At 35.5% G+C, this 17,380-nt stretch overlaps 1 protein-coding gene across 2 annotated transcripts; it reads right to left on the reverse strand.

The window, feature by feature from the left end:
• Positions 1-1,453: 1,453 nt before the first annotated feature.
• Positions 1,454-16,843, reverse strand: SLC7A2 (solute carrier family 7 member 2). Of its 2 annotated transcripts, none has more exons than XM_010217467.2 (11): positions 16,453-16,843; positions 15,421-15,576; positions 13,169-13,334; positions 12,487-12,623; positions 11,584-11,806; positions 8,979-9,118; positions 5,328-5,430; positions 3,839-4,044; positions 3,365-3,531; positions 2,568-2,676; positions 1,454-2,005 (listed from the first exon to the last, which is right to left on the reverse strand). In XM_010217467.2, the coding sequence occupies exons 1-11, from the start codon at positions 16,826-16,828 to the stop codon at positions 1,821-1,823; spliced, it is 1,968 nt and encodes a 655-aa protein (XP_010215769.2). In that variant the 5' UTR covers positions 16,829-16,843; the 3' UTR covers positions 1,454-1,820. The 2 variants fall into 2 exon arrangements, with proteins under 2 accessions (XP_010215769.2, XP_010215770.2); XM_010217468.2 differs by lacking the exon at positions 8,979-9,118 and adding an exon at positions 8,447-8,583 and having other exon boundaries at positions 16,453-16,839.
• Positions 16,844-17,380: the final 537 nt, after the last annotated feature.

The following is a 17,380-nucleotide window of genomic DNA, read 5'->3' on the forward strand; positions in this document are numbered from 1 at the left end:
GCAAGACGTTCACATCCCAATTCAAACTGAAAAGCAAGAGATCAGGCTGACAACAACAAACCCATTCACCACAAACCCTAGCTCACTGCTAGGGTCTCTATCAAAAAGCACTTATTTTTTTGCCCTTACAAATATATGCAGGTTCCTCCCTTACAACATCAGAACTCACCTTTAGATTAAAAAATCACCTGAATCTACTGCCATCAAAAAGACAGAAAGCAAGAGAGACAGGAATAGCTTAAATATTTTTTTAAAAAAAATCTAGATATTATATAAAAATAAGGTGCTTTTTTTTACTATTGACCAACATAGCTCTCACAGGATATAAAGTTTTTATAGCTAACAACAAAGATTAATGTCAGTGATTAACGCAAGCAGTATTAAGCTTCAGACTGCAACTCTCTGTGACAAAGTTCAAGATTGTTTCCTCTAGCTTAAGGGAAGTTAATTTTATAAAAGGCATTCTTGCAAAATATCTCTGCAATGTGGAATTCTACAAGGTATTGAGCCTAATATTTGCTGAGAAAAACTGTTAAAGGTAATATGATTTTTATGTTGAAAAAAAACTGCTCATTTTTACTAGATTTAAAACAATTGTTCACACAGCACTGTTGCAAAATTTTGGTTCTTCACTTAAATTATCTTTTGGATATCCTACTCACATAAATGGATTTATGGATTTAGAGTTGTATCACAACATATATTTAAAGGAAGGTAAAAGCACTGAAACACTGTTTTAAAGAAGATTCTTTAAAAAGCCTAAGTCTCCATTTCACCTCCTCTTCTACCTGAATAGAAGGCTGGGATTTTATGCATTAATTTTTGTGAAGAGAAGCAATGTATAAGAACCAGAAGTAAAAACCTCAGCACATGACAAAGGATGCTGCTGTATATCGAAGTACTAAATGTATTTGGTACACTGGTATCAAATTAATCAGTGATGAAATCTGGGCCCTTCTGAATCAGTAGCAAAACACTTGCTAAATCACGTACCCATGTCACTGTCCACACTGTGACAGGCAGATTATTTTTCAGGTGCTTTAGGAGGAAATAATATAAGCCCTCCTGGGAGTATCATTTTATATACATGGCAACACTAAAAGTAATTCACATAAGATAGAAGTAGCAATCTTGATCACTGTTCAGAGACACTAGAAACCATTAAAATAGCTCACTACTTGAGTTCTCCATGAGCACCTATTAATAAGGGTAAACAACCATTTTTTTACTACTTAATATAAAAATATTTTAAATATCTGCTTTTTGCATAGACTCAGATCTGTGCAATAAACCATTTGTTTTGCAAAATACTCTCCAGAACTACTTGCCAATTATCTCCCATTAGAATTAGAATTAACTACATAGAAAATACTAGGTATTTTAATACTCAGTGAGCTAGTTGCTTTGTTATTTCAGACACCATTAGACTGTGACCAAAACACTTAAGAGAAAGAGGAAAATGTATGAAAGGCAGTTGGGCTCCCAAGGCAGGGTAGAATATTGAGAAGTTCTGGCAGGCAGTTCTACAGTTCTTCACATTTTGTGATTGCCAGTGATTTTGTATGATGGTTCAAACAATGCATCCAAATTTTTACATGCCGAAGGGTATTTTTCTTGTTTACTTTTTTAATTTCAGTATTACTCTTCATGATACTAGTGCTGAAACGATGAAAACAGATCATCAGCTTGTCCAAAATATCAGCCTGGCTTGATGGTAAACACTTTCAAGAGACACAATGTTGGCTGGTGAAGCTTTCGAAAGTTCAGTCAGCAAGTATATTGTCAGTTTATTGTTTAAAAGACTTGTATGTTTGCATAGATTAGCATTCACTTGTCCTCTCACATGCAAGAAATTGATCATTTTCATTTGCATTTTCCTGTTCATCTTCTTCCACAGGGTTCTTTTCTTGCATCCCACTATTTTCTGAAGCAGATTCTTCATCTCCTTCTCTAGGATGGCCTTCAATACTGTGTCGGATGCCATAAGCAAAGTAAATGAGGAAGCCTTCCAAAAAAAAAAAAAAAAGGGTTTCAAGCAAATAAGGCATTAAAAAGCAGTTATTTTTTACTGTTTGGCTGAGCCCCTTTTCCAGAACAAGTCCCTGTTTCTGCTATCTGCATCAGGTGAACTGAAACTCATGCTTCAGGTCTTCATTGTTCCTTTGGAAGCACTGGTGCTAAATTCCAGTGCACATTTGCTAAATTCCAGTGCACATGTCTAATTCATGACTGTAATAGGTCAAGGAAACAATTATCTCTAATTTACAAGTAGATCAAATTAATGTAGTTTCCACATTTTAAAAAAGAAAGACTGATGTAGAGGGAAGGAAATGTATGACCATTACATTTAGTCTCCATAAGTTTGATTAGTTCCAGTTCCTCAAAGCTGTATTTACAATTTAGGCTCTGGATTTTTACCTCTTCTGAGGCTTTGGGTTGTTTTGACGAGAAACAGCAGGTGACTAGTAAAGAGTTATTTTCAGAAATTCAAAGGAAAAGAATTGAAGGATCTGAAAGAGGTACAATTATTCTTAACATGAGGTGACTGCAATGAACCAAGTACTTACCAAATGTCATCCAGAAGCTAAATCTGATCCAAGTGTCTCCACTTAATTGTACCATCAGGTAAATGTTCACCAGAATACTGAATGCTGGCAAAAATGGCAACAGTGGAACCTGAGGGAAAATAAGTAATAATGTTTGTAGTATTAAGTATTATTTCTTACATATTTCAACTACTAATGTCAACCTTGAGTTATACAGCACAACTGGAGGTGATAGACCTACTCGCCAAAAAAGAAGTGGGAACTTTTCTTACTGAAATAAGTAAATAAATAGTTTTACATTTTCTTTTTCCTTGGGTTTAACCACTGTTTTCCTCATATTTGGAACTTTCAAAATATATTTAAAATATATTCTCTAGGGAGTGAAGAAAAACTTTCCAGTTTGTATTGAACACATACTATTGAACTCCTGCATCTACAGCTGAAAAATATTAGCTTAATTAAATATGCGTGCATATATATACACACATATACATATATATAAAAATACTATACATATCACTTCCTTTCGATTATCTCTCCCATCAGATTCCTTGATCTTCACCAATTTACTTAATTCTTTCCCATTTTCTGCATGTCTATAAGATAACTGATCTCAGAACATAAATGAAAGCTAGGAGTGAAAGGCTGGCACCAAGCACAAAATGCGCTCAAATCATCACACGCAACATCAACACACTGGTTCTAAACTAAACAGCTCTTCTAAGACTTGGAAAAAATGAATCTTTTTCTAGTTAAGTCTAAACAGAGGCCTAAACTTCCTGCTGGGTCAGATTAGAGCTTAACGTTAGGTTATTCACCATAAAGGCCACTTTCTGCTGGTTCTGAGGCTGCCTTTGGATGAGGAGAAGGGTAAATATGAAGAGCGCCACCAGTGCAGCAAGAAGACCAATACTCCAGGGCTCCAAGTTAGCAATGAAATGAGTCCCGTATGTGGTGAGAACACTCAAGCCACAAACCAAGAAAGCTGCATGAAAACAAAATGATGGAAATAGAAAAGAGGTCACTGAAGCTCTGCATTGAAAAGGAAGTGACTTTTAAAAAGAATGATAACAGACATTCAGCAGTATGAAATGCTGTAATGAAAATGCTTATTTGAAGGGAAATATACCAGTTTATAAATTATATCCATCAAAAAATAGAAACTCATGCTCCAGAATAATGTGGTAATGATGACTCCAGAAAGATACATTATCACTGAGTTTTTAATTGTTCTCTAATAAATTTACATTATTTATGTTGGTTTATATGAGTTCAGACAGCTGAATACTCACCTAATAGACCCACTAAAAAGTTAACAGTAGTTGCAGTCTGCTCTGTAGGAAGGCTGGATGGATTAATCAGGGTCTGAAGACCAAAGTGATTCTCTTGTATCATAGTTATCTGTGATTCACTTACTATAGATTCCCCTTCTGATGCAGCCAAAGCTGCCTTTTCTGTAGAGTATTTTGGTTGCTCATAGGTTAAACTGGGTTGGTACCTATGCATAAAAGAGGAGAAAAAAATATAAAGATTAACTTTACATAGGTGTTTGAAGGAATATGGTCCTAAGAATCCTGCATCTAAATGCTAAATTCTCTGCAGCAGAGGTTTTACATTTGTAAGCACATTGCAGCAGCACATTCTTAATCACTATCTCAGACCCCAAAAATGCAGCAACTCACTTTTTTGCCTGGGGCTTTGGGAGCAGTTTATTAAGCTAAGTGCATGTACCAACAGCTGAGATAGACAGTACAAATCTGGTACAGAGGAAGGAACAAGATCTGGTGGTCAGTGATAGCGAAGGGTCGGGAGTCCCAACCACTCCTTTCAGCAGAAGCACATTCATTCTGATGGGCTTCTGATAACATAAAAGGCCTGTTAACTGGCTCAGGCTGAAACTTTACATCTGCTTTGTTAGGATTTAAGTATATTTTTACAAATGCATATTTTAAATAAGTCACCATGGGAGAGAGTCCTCGCTGAAGTGTAAATTTATGCACATTTATGAACAGAATTTAAGTGATCTTAGAATTAATAGTATGCTTATACATTTCAAAGTTATCAATTTAGCTTCTTACAACACCGTAAAAAGTCAGAACTACCCTAAATAAAAACACACTAAATACATAACAAAGTGACCTATGTCTATCATATCAATATACCAATGTTATTCTGTCACATTACAAACACAGCAGATACCACAGTTTTACTGGCAATTATTTACAACCTCACTCATGGAGAGGATATATTTTTACTTTCTTCTGAGACTATCACATCTTGAAACATTAGTCTGATCCTACTAATATACCGACTAGGGTAACACAAAGCAATTTTTTATAATAGTCCATTCTTTTAACTTCTTCATCCTGTGTGTGAATTACTTGGAACATGTATGTCTTTCACATAGAGCTCCTAAAATATAATAGGCCTGGTGCATGGCACAGATCATACTCAGATGCAAAATATTGTTAATTATATTTTGGACCTAAGCTTACAACTAGTACCTTTGGTGCTGGTGCTTGGATCAATTCTTCTTTTGGAAAATAAAAGGTGTCTAGATTTCATATGAAGTTTGGCTTTAAACAATTGCTATACTGGTATTACAATATAGCCATTCAATGTTTTCTCGAAGGGTCATTGCTCTTAGTAATCTTTTAGATGCACAGCTAATTTTTAAACATTTAACTACATAGCAAAAAAAATGGCATCATAAATGTCAGTTCTGTTTGTATGCTGAAAAACACAAAACATAGCAGAATAGAAACAATATTTTTGACTCACCTAAGAATGAGGACACAGGCTGCCACAAGTGAGTAAGCAAGAAGTGTACCAATAGACATCATGTCCACTAAAGCCTTTAGGTCAAAAAGAAATGCCATTACAGCTTAAAAAAAAAAAGAAAATGCAAGTTTGTATGAGGGTGTCATATTAGAGAGGAAGGATTTACAGTTTTTTAGCAGTGTAACTTTACATGGCTTTACAGACGGCAATATGAATGAAATTGTGGTAATCCATTTAAACACATTTTAAGTCACAGCTAACACTTGCAAACTTAATTTCCTACAGCTGAGCATCTCGTTCATGTAGATATGCACAAATGAGCTGTACAGCCATGCTGTGTAATGAAGCAATTTGTACTAGACTTATCTGGACATAAGTGTCTGCATGCTTGGCTTGCTGAACTGGAGCCACATTAAAAACACATTTTTAAAGATTAAGGCTCTGATACTGCAAGAGATTCTCATTGAAACTGAGAGGATGGCTCCCACTGCAGAGCTGTGCAACAAGGATCTGGCCCAGTAAGATATCCCTGTGTTACATTTCCACCGATCTGAGAAAGAGCTTGGTACAAAGAGCTTTCAGGATATCTTTCTAAAATAGTGTATTTTTTAAACTGACTTAAGTTCAAGTGGCCTTCAGAAAAGGCCAACAAAATCTCACAAGAATAAGTGTTCTTAAGATCACTGAAATCAGAGGCAGAATTTCCATAATATGGAGAGCAATTATAGAAATCCTTTTTACTTATAAACCCTGCTTTTTGAGACTCCTGAGTGTAATGTCTCTTTTGGTCTATGCCGTCTGCACACGGACACACACAGCTCATGAAGAAATCAGTACAAGCGGTTACTGAGAGAAAGGCTAATGTTAATTGATTTGGAATATATGTGTGCAAAAAAGTCTCTTAAAATATTTGCATTTTATTAATATTATTTAGATACAGAAATAATCTGAAAATACTTAATCTTTGGAACCACCAGTTAATTTCAGCATCAAAGGAAACCATTAAATGTAGCCTTTACACATTATGTACATATTGTACAGAAAGGTTGTATATGTGTTAATATATTTGTAGGCAGATGTATAAGTGCCCAAACACAGACACACATTCTCCTGTTTTTTTGTTCCTGGGGAAGAAAGTAAAGTGCGATTTTATAAAAAACAAACTACTCTGTTACTAAAATTTATCTGCTATTCTATTTTTCTAATGAAGGAAAAAGACCATCTCATTTTTTAAATAAAACGGGTGTTAATGAATCCAAGAAGTCAATTATGAGGCAAATTTCTAAAAATCTCACTGCTTAGTATGCTCAGATGAGCATGAGTAAACATAGCTGAAAAAGAACAGAACTTATTATAGCCTATTACACAGTATCTGCATTTAATTTTTAATCCTCCTAGCTTTGAAAGGCTACTCGCTAGCCCAGAATATTTTATATATTAAGACTAAATTAAAAAAAAAAAAAAACTTGTATGCAAGAAACACAGTGCAGCTTTTCCACTTCTCTCAGTTCTACTCCAGTTATAAGAAATAAGGGTAGAGAAATTTATGAACTGACAACAAAGCATTTCTCCATTTACCACCTTTCACAATCACAATTCCGATATGCAAAAAGGGAAGTCACAACAAAACCATGTGACAATAATTGCCCCAGCTGTAGTTTTGACCTGATAACTTTAATTAAAAGGCCAAACATCTAATCTCCTTAACACTCTTTAAAGCTATGAAACTATCCATGCTAGGAAAGCCAGATTATATTATAAGGTGTTGCATACCTCTTTTCTGGCAAAAGCGCTTAAGACCACATGTTACCGAATAGACAGGTTTTTAAAAATAGAGGGAAAACCTATCCCTTCTCCAGCAGTAGATGAAGTTATCTTCAGCTAAACTGTTCACCCAGTGAATTCCCCGAGCTGGCTTCGAAGCCGTCCAGCTGCCTGCTGTTGTGCACCCGAGCTCCAGGCTGTGCCCCCTGCCAAGCAGTTCCCCAGCTCCTCAGTAACACGGTTTTCTTTCCCCTCTTCGTTACGGTGAATTCAGATAAAGACACTGATTTCACCCCATATAACTGCACTTCCAAATTCTCACACAGGAAGAAGTCAATCATATAAACTCACACTAAAAGCCAAAACAATAAAAACAAATTTATGTGATGTACTTGACCCAAAAAAATGGGAACTGGTGATAATGCTTGAAGCAGAAGCTATGGGAAACATGACTGCACCTTGTCACGTTAGTAGCAAGTACAAATAGAGTCCATGACCAGTTCCAGATATGGAAGTGGCGTCTGGGTGTGACTGTAAGTATTAATGTTTTAAGCTCAATTCTAAACCTCTTATTTGATATCACCTTTGGCCAGGGTTGCTATCTGTTAAAAGTCAAGGTTTTCATATTTGGATTAGCTTTAATTTAAGACTTATTTATTTGCCTTTGAGATAAATAGTTCTGGAACTTCCAATTTTCCTGTGTAGACAATGCACTGAATTAACACAGTGAAATTTGGGCACAATTACATATACATCTGCAAGAAGTATTGACATTGACAAAAGTGAAATAATTGCATGAGAAAATATTTCCTCTGTAAAACACAGGAGTTGGTAATAGCTCCTTAAGTGCTGTTTTGCTAAATTCTTTGCAGGCACATATGTGCATGCATATATGTGTATGTGCAACCCAACGTAGCACACGCACACTCCCGCCATGATTTCGTAAGCTTGTTCCAAAACAGCTTCTTTTTTGCTTTCCAGGAAATTGAGAAAGTATCTATGTATGTACTTTACACAAAAGTTGATCCTGCGACAGAGTTTTTTTCTCGTTTCTTATAATAAAAATGTGACCCACTCTATGTAAAATGCTTATTCACAATAGAAGAGAGGCCAATATTAAAGATCAAAAAAAATAAAAAAAATCGAAGTCATTTGGAATTCTTTGACATCAGATCACCACCACCATGATTGGTATGATTTGGAGTTCGTACACCCTTTGATTACTCAATAAATTTATTCCCATGTTACATGCAAGGGAAGTTAACACGCAGCCCTTTTCGAAAATAAGAATTACCATGCACGTGCATAAAGGGTTTAATTCCCAGTTTTAAGAAATACGGGCTTTTAAAGCTTACCAGAGATGACCCCTGCTGTCAAGGTGGCAGAAACTGGTGCCTGCCTCTGACTCACTTTGGCAAGAAAACTAAAGAGTAAACCATCGCGTGCCATGGCAAACAGAATTCGGGGCAAAGGGAACATAGAGCCGAGAAGACTAGAACAGAAAAATGTATAGTTCAAATACAGGTTATTAAGAGCACAACGCTTTACTGGCAAACCCAACTACACAAAAAGAAAGCTTGGACTGGTTTATGTTTAGTTTTGGTTTTAGGCTCTGTGTTGCTGCTGTTCTTTGTTTGTTTGTCTGATTGATGCTTTTGGTTTGTCGTTTATTTTGAACCTAGGCTTTCAAAGCACTTGAGATAAATCAAAAAATATAAAATCTGTGGTAGAGAAAAGTTTCACTAGAAGCCTATTTTACCTGGCGGCAATCATATTTGATCATTTCAGCCAAAAGCAAATCAGAATTGCACAGTAGAGTTTTATATCCATATATGCAATGTGTTTAGCAGTGCACCTTTCTTCACAAGGATCAGCTCTTAATCTCACCTGCTACTGCACCAGACGATAGAGTAGCAACTAGTGGGGTCTTCGTTTTGGAATTGATTTGAGCTAGACATTTGAAAAGCAAGCCATCCTTCGCCATAGCATAGATTACACGTGGCATTGGGAAAATGGATCCGAGAAGACTGAGTAAAAAGCAAATACATGCAACATGGCAAACACAGTTCATGCAGGGTTGTATCATGGAAAAGATAAACAATGTGAATTAATGGCATGTACAGAAACAAAATCGATGATTTAAGACAAAACCAGAAAGCCCCATAGCCCAAGATACTACAGATCACACAGAAATAGAATATTTAGGATATACTCTTTTTTTTTTTCCTTGTAAAGTTGTTGATTTAGGTAACAGAATTGCTTAATTTGAGAGAATTCAGATTAGCATCTCTCTTGCCATCACTGTAGTTCTTGGGCATTAGTGGACCAGAACCAGGTCACAGTAACTATGCAACTGAGCTTTAGCATTCCTTATGGAAGTCTGTCAGTCAGCAGGAGCCAATCAGTAAGCATTAGCAGCATCTCACAAATTCTGCATTTCCATTTGAGAATGCTGATTAACTATAACTCAGAATAAGCACTGTACAGTTGTACTTGGGCACACTATTCTTTTCAATTAAAGCACCTCTAGCCAAGCTACATTAAGATTGTTTCTTTATTGAAAGATGTAAAGCCAGTTATTTTAGATTTGTTATTAGCGGAACATAGAAAGCTTATAAAACATTGATGATTCAAAGCTCTTCTTAAAATACATATCTTATTTCGGTGGGCTTTTTCCCTCAAAGCAAAATAATTGTAATCAAGAAAACCAGAAACACTGAAAGGACAAAAAGACAAAATGTAAAGCCAGTATAACCTCTGCAGCAAGCACACTAGTTTTTAATCAGTTGAATGGTTGCCCTTCTTGCTTTGGGAAAGCTACTATATCTTGTACAGAAAGTACAGCTTTTACATACCACAGATGCTAAATGCTTTTAGTAATGCTCACGGGATATGAGCATTAAGGTTAGACACATATGAAATACGTTTCATTGCCCAGGAACTGATTTTGTTGCATAAAAGTTCCTTCCAAAAAAGGAATGTATCTTGAAGCATGGCCACAATTTGTTCCTCAAATCGGGATATTTTTCAAAACTTTTGCCAAAATTTTGCTATTGTGGCTTTGTAAAATTTAACCCTCCTAACTGTATTTAAATGCATTCACATAAATAATGGAAATATTAATGAACATTTTCATCCCAAGGAAACAAGTTCATGACACAATCTACTCAGAGGTTATGGATACAGAGAGAAAGCAATGATTCCAACTTTTTTGTCAATAATACCTCTGAACTGAGGCAACTGGAATGAAATATCCTTTGTTTTGCTCTAAACTGAAAACAGCCAAGAGACAGAAAAAAAAAAGTTTCTGTATGAGGAAATACAGTAATTTAAAATACACTGGAAAGAGAGACTAAAATTTCAGATTTCTGAAACTGTGTATTTTACCATTTCAGTATACTTTGTTTTCCATTACTCAATATTTGATCTAGTTTCTAGTTAAATATCACTTGTATTATTCATCAATATAGAGGACAAATTCAGTAAAACCTTCAAAATTGAGGGGCTATGACGCTAGATAGAAATTAACCATAATCCCAGAATCACTCGTGGAAATGTGACATTCGCAGTCAGCCCTACAATTCCTTTAATGTCCTTCTGGATCTATTTCCTCTTTTTAATCACCTCCTATATCAGGAGCATTCCTTTCCTTTAAAGCGCTCTCCGCAAGCAGGGTTTTCGTCTTCCACAGCTTGCACAGCTCACAGGGTTATCTCAAGGCATTGTTGCTGGTATTGCTCAAACAGTATCTTTTTTTTTTTTTTTTTTTGCTTTGTAGAACAGCCAGCCAGTATTCTTATCGCTAAAGCTCACATAAATGACTTACTACCTACATAAGTTCAGGTAGGAGTTTGATATCCATATTTTTCTGCTCTAAATTCAAGTATCAAGCAATATGGTATTCTAAGTTTTTATACAACTGGGTTATAATATATGGGAACATATAACGCACCCCTACCTTCCCTAATCTTTTAAATCATATTTTTAAATACATAATCTGCTTCTCAAAAACACACACAGAAATGGGGGGAAGGGATAATGTTAAAACATACTCTGGCTACTAGAGAAAAACAGAGAGAGGCGGTAAAGAAGGAGGTGGCCCTGGCTACTCTTTCTTCAGTATTGCCTGCAAATACACAGAGCCATAAAGCTACTGCGTCACTGGGAGCGGAGAGCAAGAAAGGAGAAAATGGATTTATTTTATCAGTTAATCAGTTTGAAAAATACATACTTAAGTAGGGAAATTTCTGGCAGTAAGTAAAAGAGGTAGAGTTCAATAAGACTACAGTCTAAAAAGGAACCTAAATTAATGTGCTTATACTGATGAAGTCCTACTTCAGTGTAAACACACTTACACCTATTGCTACTTATTTCTAATCCTTTGTGTAACCCAAAAAAGCATATGAACAAACACGTAAAAGTCTTATATCACCCATCAGTTTCCCAGCCTCTCCCCACCAAACCAGTAAAATTAGTATTTCAGTGTCTTTACCTGGTGGACAAAGCGCAGAGGGATCCCACTGCTACAACATATTTTGCAGGACCCCATCCAACATATTCGAATGCTACTGGCAGAGGACTCTTCTCATCTAGTAAATAGTACGGCATCATAAGAGTCAGCGCAGCCGAAACCCCAAAATAGGCCATGAAGCAGACGAGCAAGGACGCCACGATCCCTATGGGTATGGCTTTCTGAGGGTTCTTGACCTCTTCTCCTGGAAAAAGAAAAAAAAAAAAACCACCCCAAAATTCCTACCAGTCCATTTCCATCTTCAGCTTTAAAAGATATCATCAAACACAAATCAGTGTATTTGTTAATCGAAACGCTGGGAATCATATTTATATTACTATTTTTTTAAATCTCTACGAGATAAGATTAGTGACACAGAATATAACTCAATATTTTGTTCCCAGGAATAGCATTAAAAGTAAACTGGAGCATATAAAATACATTCTATATTTAGACTGGCCAAAGCCCATTGTTTCTAATTATATGCTTACGATTTGTAAGTTGTTAGCTATCCAGTGTGTTTAGCTTTCTAAATGCTCATTTCTTCTTATCCATGTATAAACCATGCCTTAGGAGACGTATCTCATCTCAAAGCAGGGCAAAAGTGAACAGGTTATTAACATGATTTGGGCAGAAGAAAAGCCACTAATAAGCATTATCCTCACTTGAAAAGCAACAATTATTTTGCTGAGGAGTAAAATGGGAAATATCTCCTCCTTCCCACTGTACTACTGCCTAATTCAGAAATGATCTCAGACTGCTCTAGAACAACCCAGCAAAAGAAGAGCATACAGTGATGTTGTTTGCCCCTGTTCCTTCCCAAATGCATATGATACACACACACGTGCAAGCATGCATACACACACACATATAAAAATATTTTACCAGTTGTTGCAATGCAGTCAAATCCTACAAAAGCATAAAAACAGGTTGCAGCACCAGCCAATGTTCCTGTAAAGCCATATGGCATAAAACCACCACTCCCATATATGCTTGTCACATTCTGATAGGATGAATGATTCCTAAAAGAAAGAAAATACAGCAGGAAAATAACTGATTTTTAATTGTTGGTACAATAAATGTGTGTATCTGGAAAAATATGCTATGTGCTCTCATCAAGATAGAGTTCATTTCAAGAAACTGAGAAAAAATCCTATTTTAAATAAATTTCTATTGCAGAACTTACAAGAAACAAAAAAATAAGAGCAATGGAAAAATATCTGAATCATACATCTACCATCCTACTCACTTTGCTATTCATATCAAAACATATTAAAATGCTAACAGTACATGAAAGCCTTCTTGTCATACTCACATACTACAGCTAATGCATGGCTTAAGGATGACAAACCAGTGAATTCACAAATGGCTCTGTACAATATTATTAAAATAAATAAGACAATATCTTTAAGGAAAATACAAAGAAGAAAATAAAAGAAAAGTATTCTTTACAAATATATGTATCTTTTATTATTCTCAGCAACAGAGCAATCAGCAATAACATAAAAGCAAGTATAACACAGAGCTGCTTGGAATACAAGCAAAAAAAGTGAAAAAAAAAACTTACTCTGTTATTACAGTAAGGTTAATGAGATATTCTTCACTTATTTTCCAGTTCTCAGCATCTCCTTTCACAAAGCCAGAAATCATAACGAAGAGGAGAACCAAGATGTTAATGACAGTGAAAATTTTATTTACCCATGCAGATTCTTTTACTCCAAAAGATAGAAGACCTATAAAAGAGAAACATTTTCTAACTGTGAACACTTGCTTAAAGTGTTAAAAGTGATTAAAGTGTTAAAAATGATTTTTAAAGAAGGGTGATTTTTAAAGTACTGTGAATCATACTAAAGAAGCAGCTCTAGTTCTTATAGCTTTAAGAATCATTAACACAAATTTAGTGTATTAGAGACCACAAAACAAAGAAGTTCCTTATCCTATTCTTAAAGTATTTAAACATATTTTGAGCAAGTATTACTCCTTCTTTGTGACTCCAATGTACATTTCTATTTTATGCCACAGAAATGCTATGCTTAAAAAAATGAATGTCAGAATCTACTGCATACAGAACAATCACTCATTAGAGTCATAAGATAATCATGATTGTCAGATTAATAATCTAACGTGCTCACTGTAGGTTTCCATTACATAGTAAAAGTCACATTTCCTACTTCATTAATAAAGCCATTAAAAGAAATTCACACCTGCTCTTCATAGAGGTTTTAGAATAAAGTCTCATTCAAAATAAGTATCTTTAGTTTTCAGTCTAATGCATTTAAGCAATCTGAAAAGTTTTCCAGCAGCATTCTACTTTTTCATTAGATTTGTAGCAATTTTAAACATATTTATAGCTTAATGGAACACCTGTCAGCAGGCAGATCAGAAAAAAAATAATTATAGTAGGAAAGCCTCGCACAGGTTCTCTGCACTCTAAGCATTTCCACTAATGTCACATACATGCTTTCCCTCATTATTTAGAGATTAAGCTGGAAAATTTTAAGCCTCTCAAGATAATGTTTAAACAAATTCTGACCCCACTAATGAGACTCATTTTGTCTTCTTATAAGCCAGAAGTCATAATATGGGCTGCTCAAGGTTTCTGTACCAAAGGGATTTTTATTGGAAGCAGGTGCAAGCTCTTTAGCTAAGCTTTTCTCTAGAAGACGATGTCTCAATCAGCCTAATGTTGTATGAAACACACTGTGTACATTTTTTAAGGGAAGAGACATCAATGGACAGATTTCTATGGACTGTCCCTTGTACTTCTGTCAAACTCTGTCTGCTATTGCTACAATTCAGGTTTGCACAGCTCAGAGCTGAATTAGGGTATCACACTCAGCCTACTCAGCCCTGAGAAGTCCTGACTCTGCCCTTCCTCTCAACAGCAGTGAATTCCACAAAGTTCTCTGGGGGCTTGACACTTTACCACATAGACCTGGTGAGGTATCTGGGGGTAGAAGTGCAAAAGAAGTGAAGAGAGACTGTTGTGACAGATGAAAAGACAAATAACGAAAACTCAGTGTCTGGCGTTAGGAAACAGCTCTAATGAGGAGGAAAATTTATATAACATGGCAGCATCTACAATCACGTTTCAGTTTGTGGGGCTTCAGTTTTCATAAAGAAAAATGTTTTTCCCCTTCCTTTGGAGGTAAAATAACAAAAGGTCCCTTCAGGGCCTCAGCACTGTTAATGTTGATATTTCTTAAAATACGTTCTAATTGGAAGCATTAATTGCTGATGAATCACAGCAAAACTTCTAGAAAACTTTCTTCAAAAGTCTTTTTTTTTTTAATTCATGCACATAGAAAAAAATCTACCTTTAAATTACTCATGAATCTCCTCAATCTTCTATTCCCATTTTGCTAGTTTCTGGTGGTTTATATTAGTGACCATATGACAACCACCTTAAAAACTTGGACTAAAATTTCTAGAAGTACAAGTGTTTTTCATAAAAACTGCAAGAAAGCCATGTATTGCACTGTTTGTTTGAATTATCTTCTTTATCCGTGTTACCCTTGCTGCATCTGCTATTGCTAGTATCTGACTTAAGCTGACAATCTCTGCACCACAAACTGATCATTTAATGTCTCAGCTTCAATAAGAGAATGGTACACATGAAAATTGGTGCACTGCATCAATACAAAATGTGCATCCACATCTCTCTAACATTATTTAGGAATTTCTGGAAAAATAAAAACTATATTTTATCATTTTTTCTTGCTATTGCATATTCAAAAGAATTTATTCCTTGCCTGCAAGAAACATTCTAGAGTCTGATGTCGCAACCATCATAAGTGAAGGTGCATGTCTCTCTTTTACCTGATAAAAGCAGTATAAGGAATACAGCAAAGAAATCAGGATACTCTGCTAGGCCGGAGTAATTCATTTTGCAGTAGGTTCTGAAGAACTGGCCAATTTGTTTTCCAAGAAGTTCATCAAAGGTGCCACTCCAAGCTCTTGCTACACTTGATGTACCTTCATAAAATACATAAAAGTTTAGGATTCTGCACATATACAATAGGACAGAGTTGCTTCTATTGGGAAAAAAATGCTGTTTTCTGTATTTAAAAAAGCAGAACTTAAAACAGTGAGACTTTTGACCATGAATTTTAATATTATAGCAATTATATGCTTAGTTAAATTATAAAATATTATTCTGTAACTAAAATATACAAATTTATATCTAATTTACTCCCAAATATCACATAAACTATTTTTATATAATTTATATTTCTAAGTTTACAATATGGCAGATTATAAACAGTTTAAAGGATTGTAACAAAATAGTTTATGGAAGCAGGGAGGTTTGACCGTTTGGATCAAAAAGTCTCTAGGAAAAATCTATATTGCTAGAGTGGATATTTAAAATACTCTTCCTTCCCTGGAAAAAAAAAAAAAGGTGTATGTTGCCATAGCTAGATATGACTTTAATTTTATCATTAAATACAGTTCAATACAATGCTCCAGCATATTAATTTTGTGGTGATTTGGGCAACAGTCCTGTAATTATGTATAGATGGAAAAGGTAGATGTGTCTATACATGGTATAGTAGATGTTGGGCCAACATGTCACACTATCTCTGGAAAAAAAATTATAAATTAAAAAAAAAAAAAAGCCATCTCTGCCAAAGCACTAAATTCGTTATTTGAATATCTCCCATTTAAGTGTTGATTTTATTCAGACCCAGTCAACTTTGTATTGGATGGTCACATGATAAGACTGCATTTAATTAGTGTGGGGTTACAGTAATAAGGTAATAATTAAACATCACGGCTTTCTTGAACTGAGATACAATAGTTTTATCTGCTATTTTAGAAACCCTCAAGTGCTTCGTTTGTTCTTATGCTTACCTATAACATACGATAAAATGAGATTCCATCCTGTGATAAAGGCCCATAGTTCACCAACAGTTACGTAGGTATACAAATAGGCAGAACCAGTCTTGGGGACACGAGCACCGAACTCAGCATAGCAAAGACCTGCCATCACGGATGCCAGGGCAGCAATGAGGAAAGAAACAACGATGCTAGGTCCGGAATCCGATTTGGCTACTTCTCCAGCAAGGACATAAACACCAGCACCAAGAGTACTTCCTACTCCCAGTGCTATAAGGTCCAGAGTAGACAAGCATCGACACAACTTGGAGTCTTCCAGACTTTCACCACCGACGTTCTTCTTCCGCACCAGGCACCGCACAAATGACAGAGCTGGTCCACAGGGCAACATGGTGGATGTAGAACACTGAAAATAATTAAAAAACCATTTTAATACACAAAAACTAGCATAAACATTGGTGAAAACAACTAAAGTAGCATATTTGCATAAAGAACTTTATTACAGTAAGTAATTAATATATTGACAGTGCTCCAAGACAGTGCTCCATGACAGTGCTCCATGTATTTTTTTACCTAGGAAACATATGAGGGAATCACTATGCCTAATTTTATATCTAGCACATATTTCTCTAGGGAATGAGCCATCATTTTTATCTTTATTTTGTTGCTGCAAAAACAGAACACACTGTTTCTGTTTAACTGCTATTAGCCTCTTCTTAGCCATCTCTAAAACAGAGTAAGAACTGACATCTATTATCTCATATATCCTAAGTAGTTTTAAGATAGGGATCAACACCAACCTAAAATAAGGATTTTTAACGACCAAAATTCAAGTCTACAAATAGCACAAGTTTTAAAACACAACATTCAGACAGAGTCAACACAATTTGCTTTTGGATTCAAATGACAAGCCTTTTCCCTTTAGGTTTCACTTGAGTAAAAA

This window comes from Tinamus guttatus, unplaced genomic scaffold, assembly GCF_059628265.1.
Source record: "Tinamus guttatus ecotype Peru unplaced genomic scaffold, ASM5962826v1 Tinamus_guttatus_pri_ptg000213l, whole genome shotgun sequence".
Lineage (NCBI taxonomy): Eukaryota > Metazoa > Chordata > Aves > Tinamiformes > Tinamidae > Tinamus > Tinamus guttatus.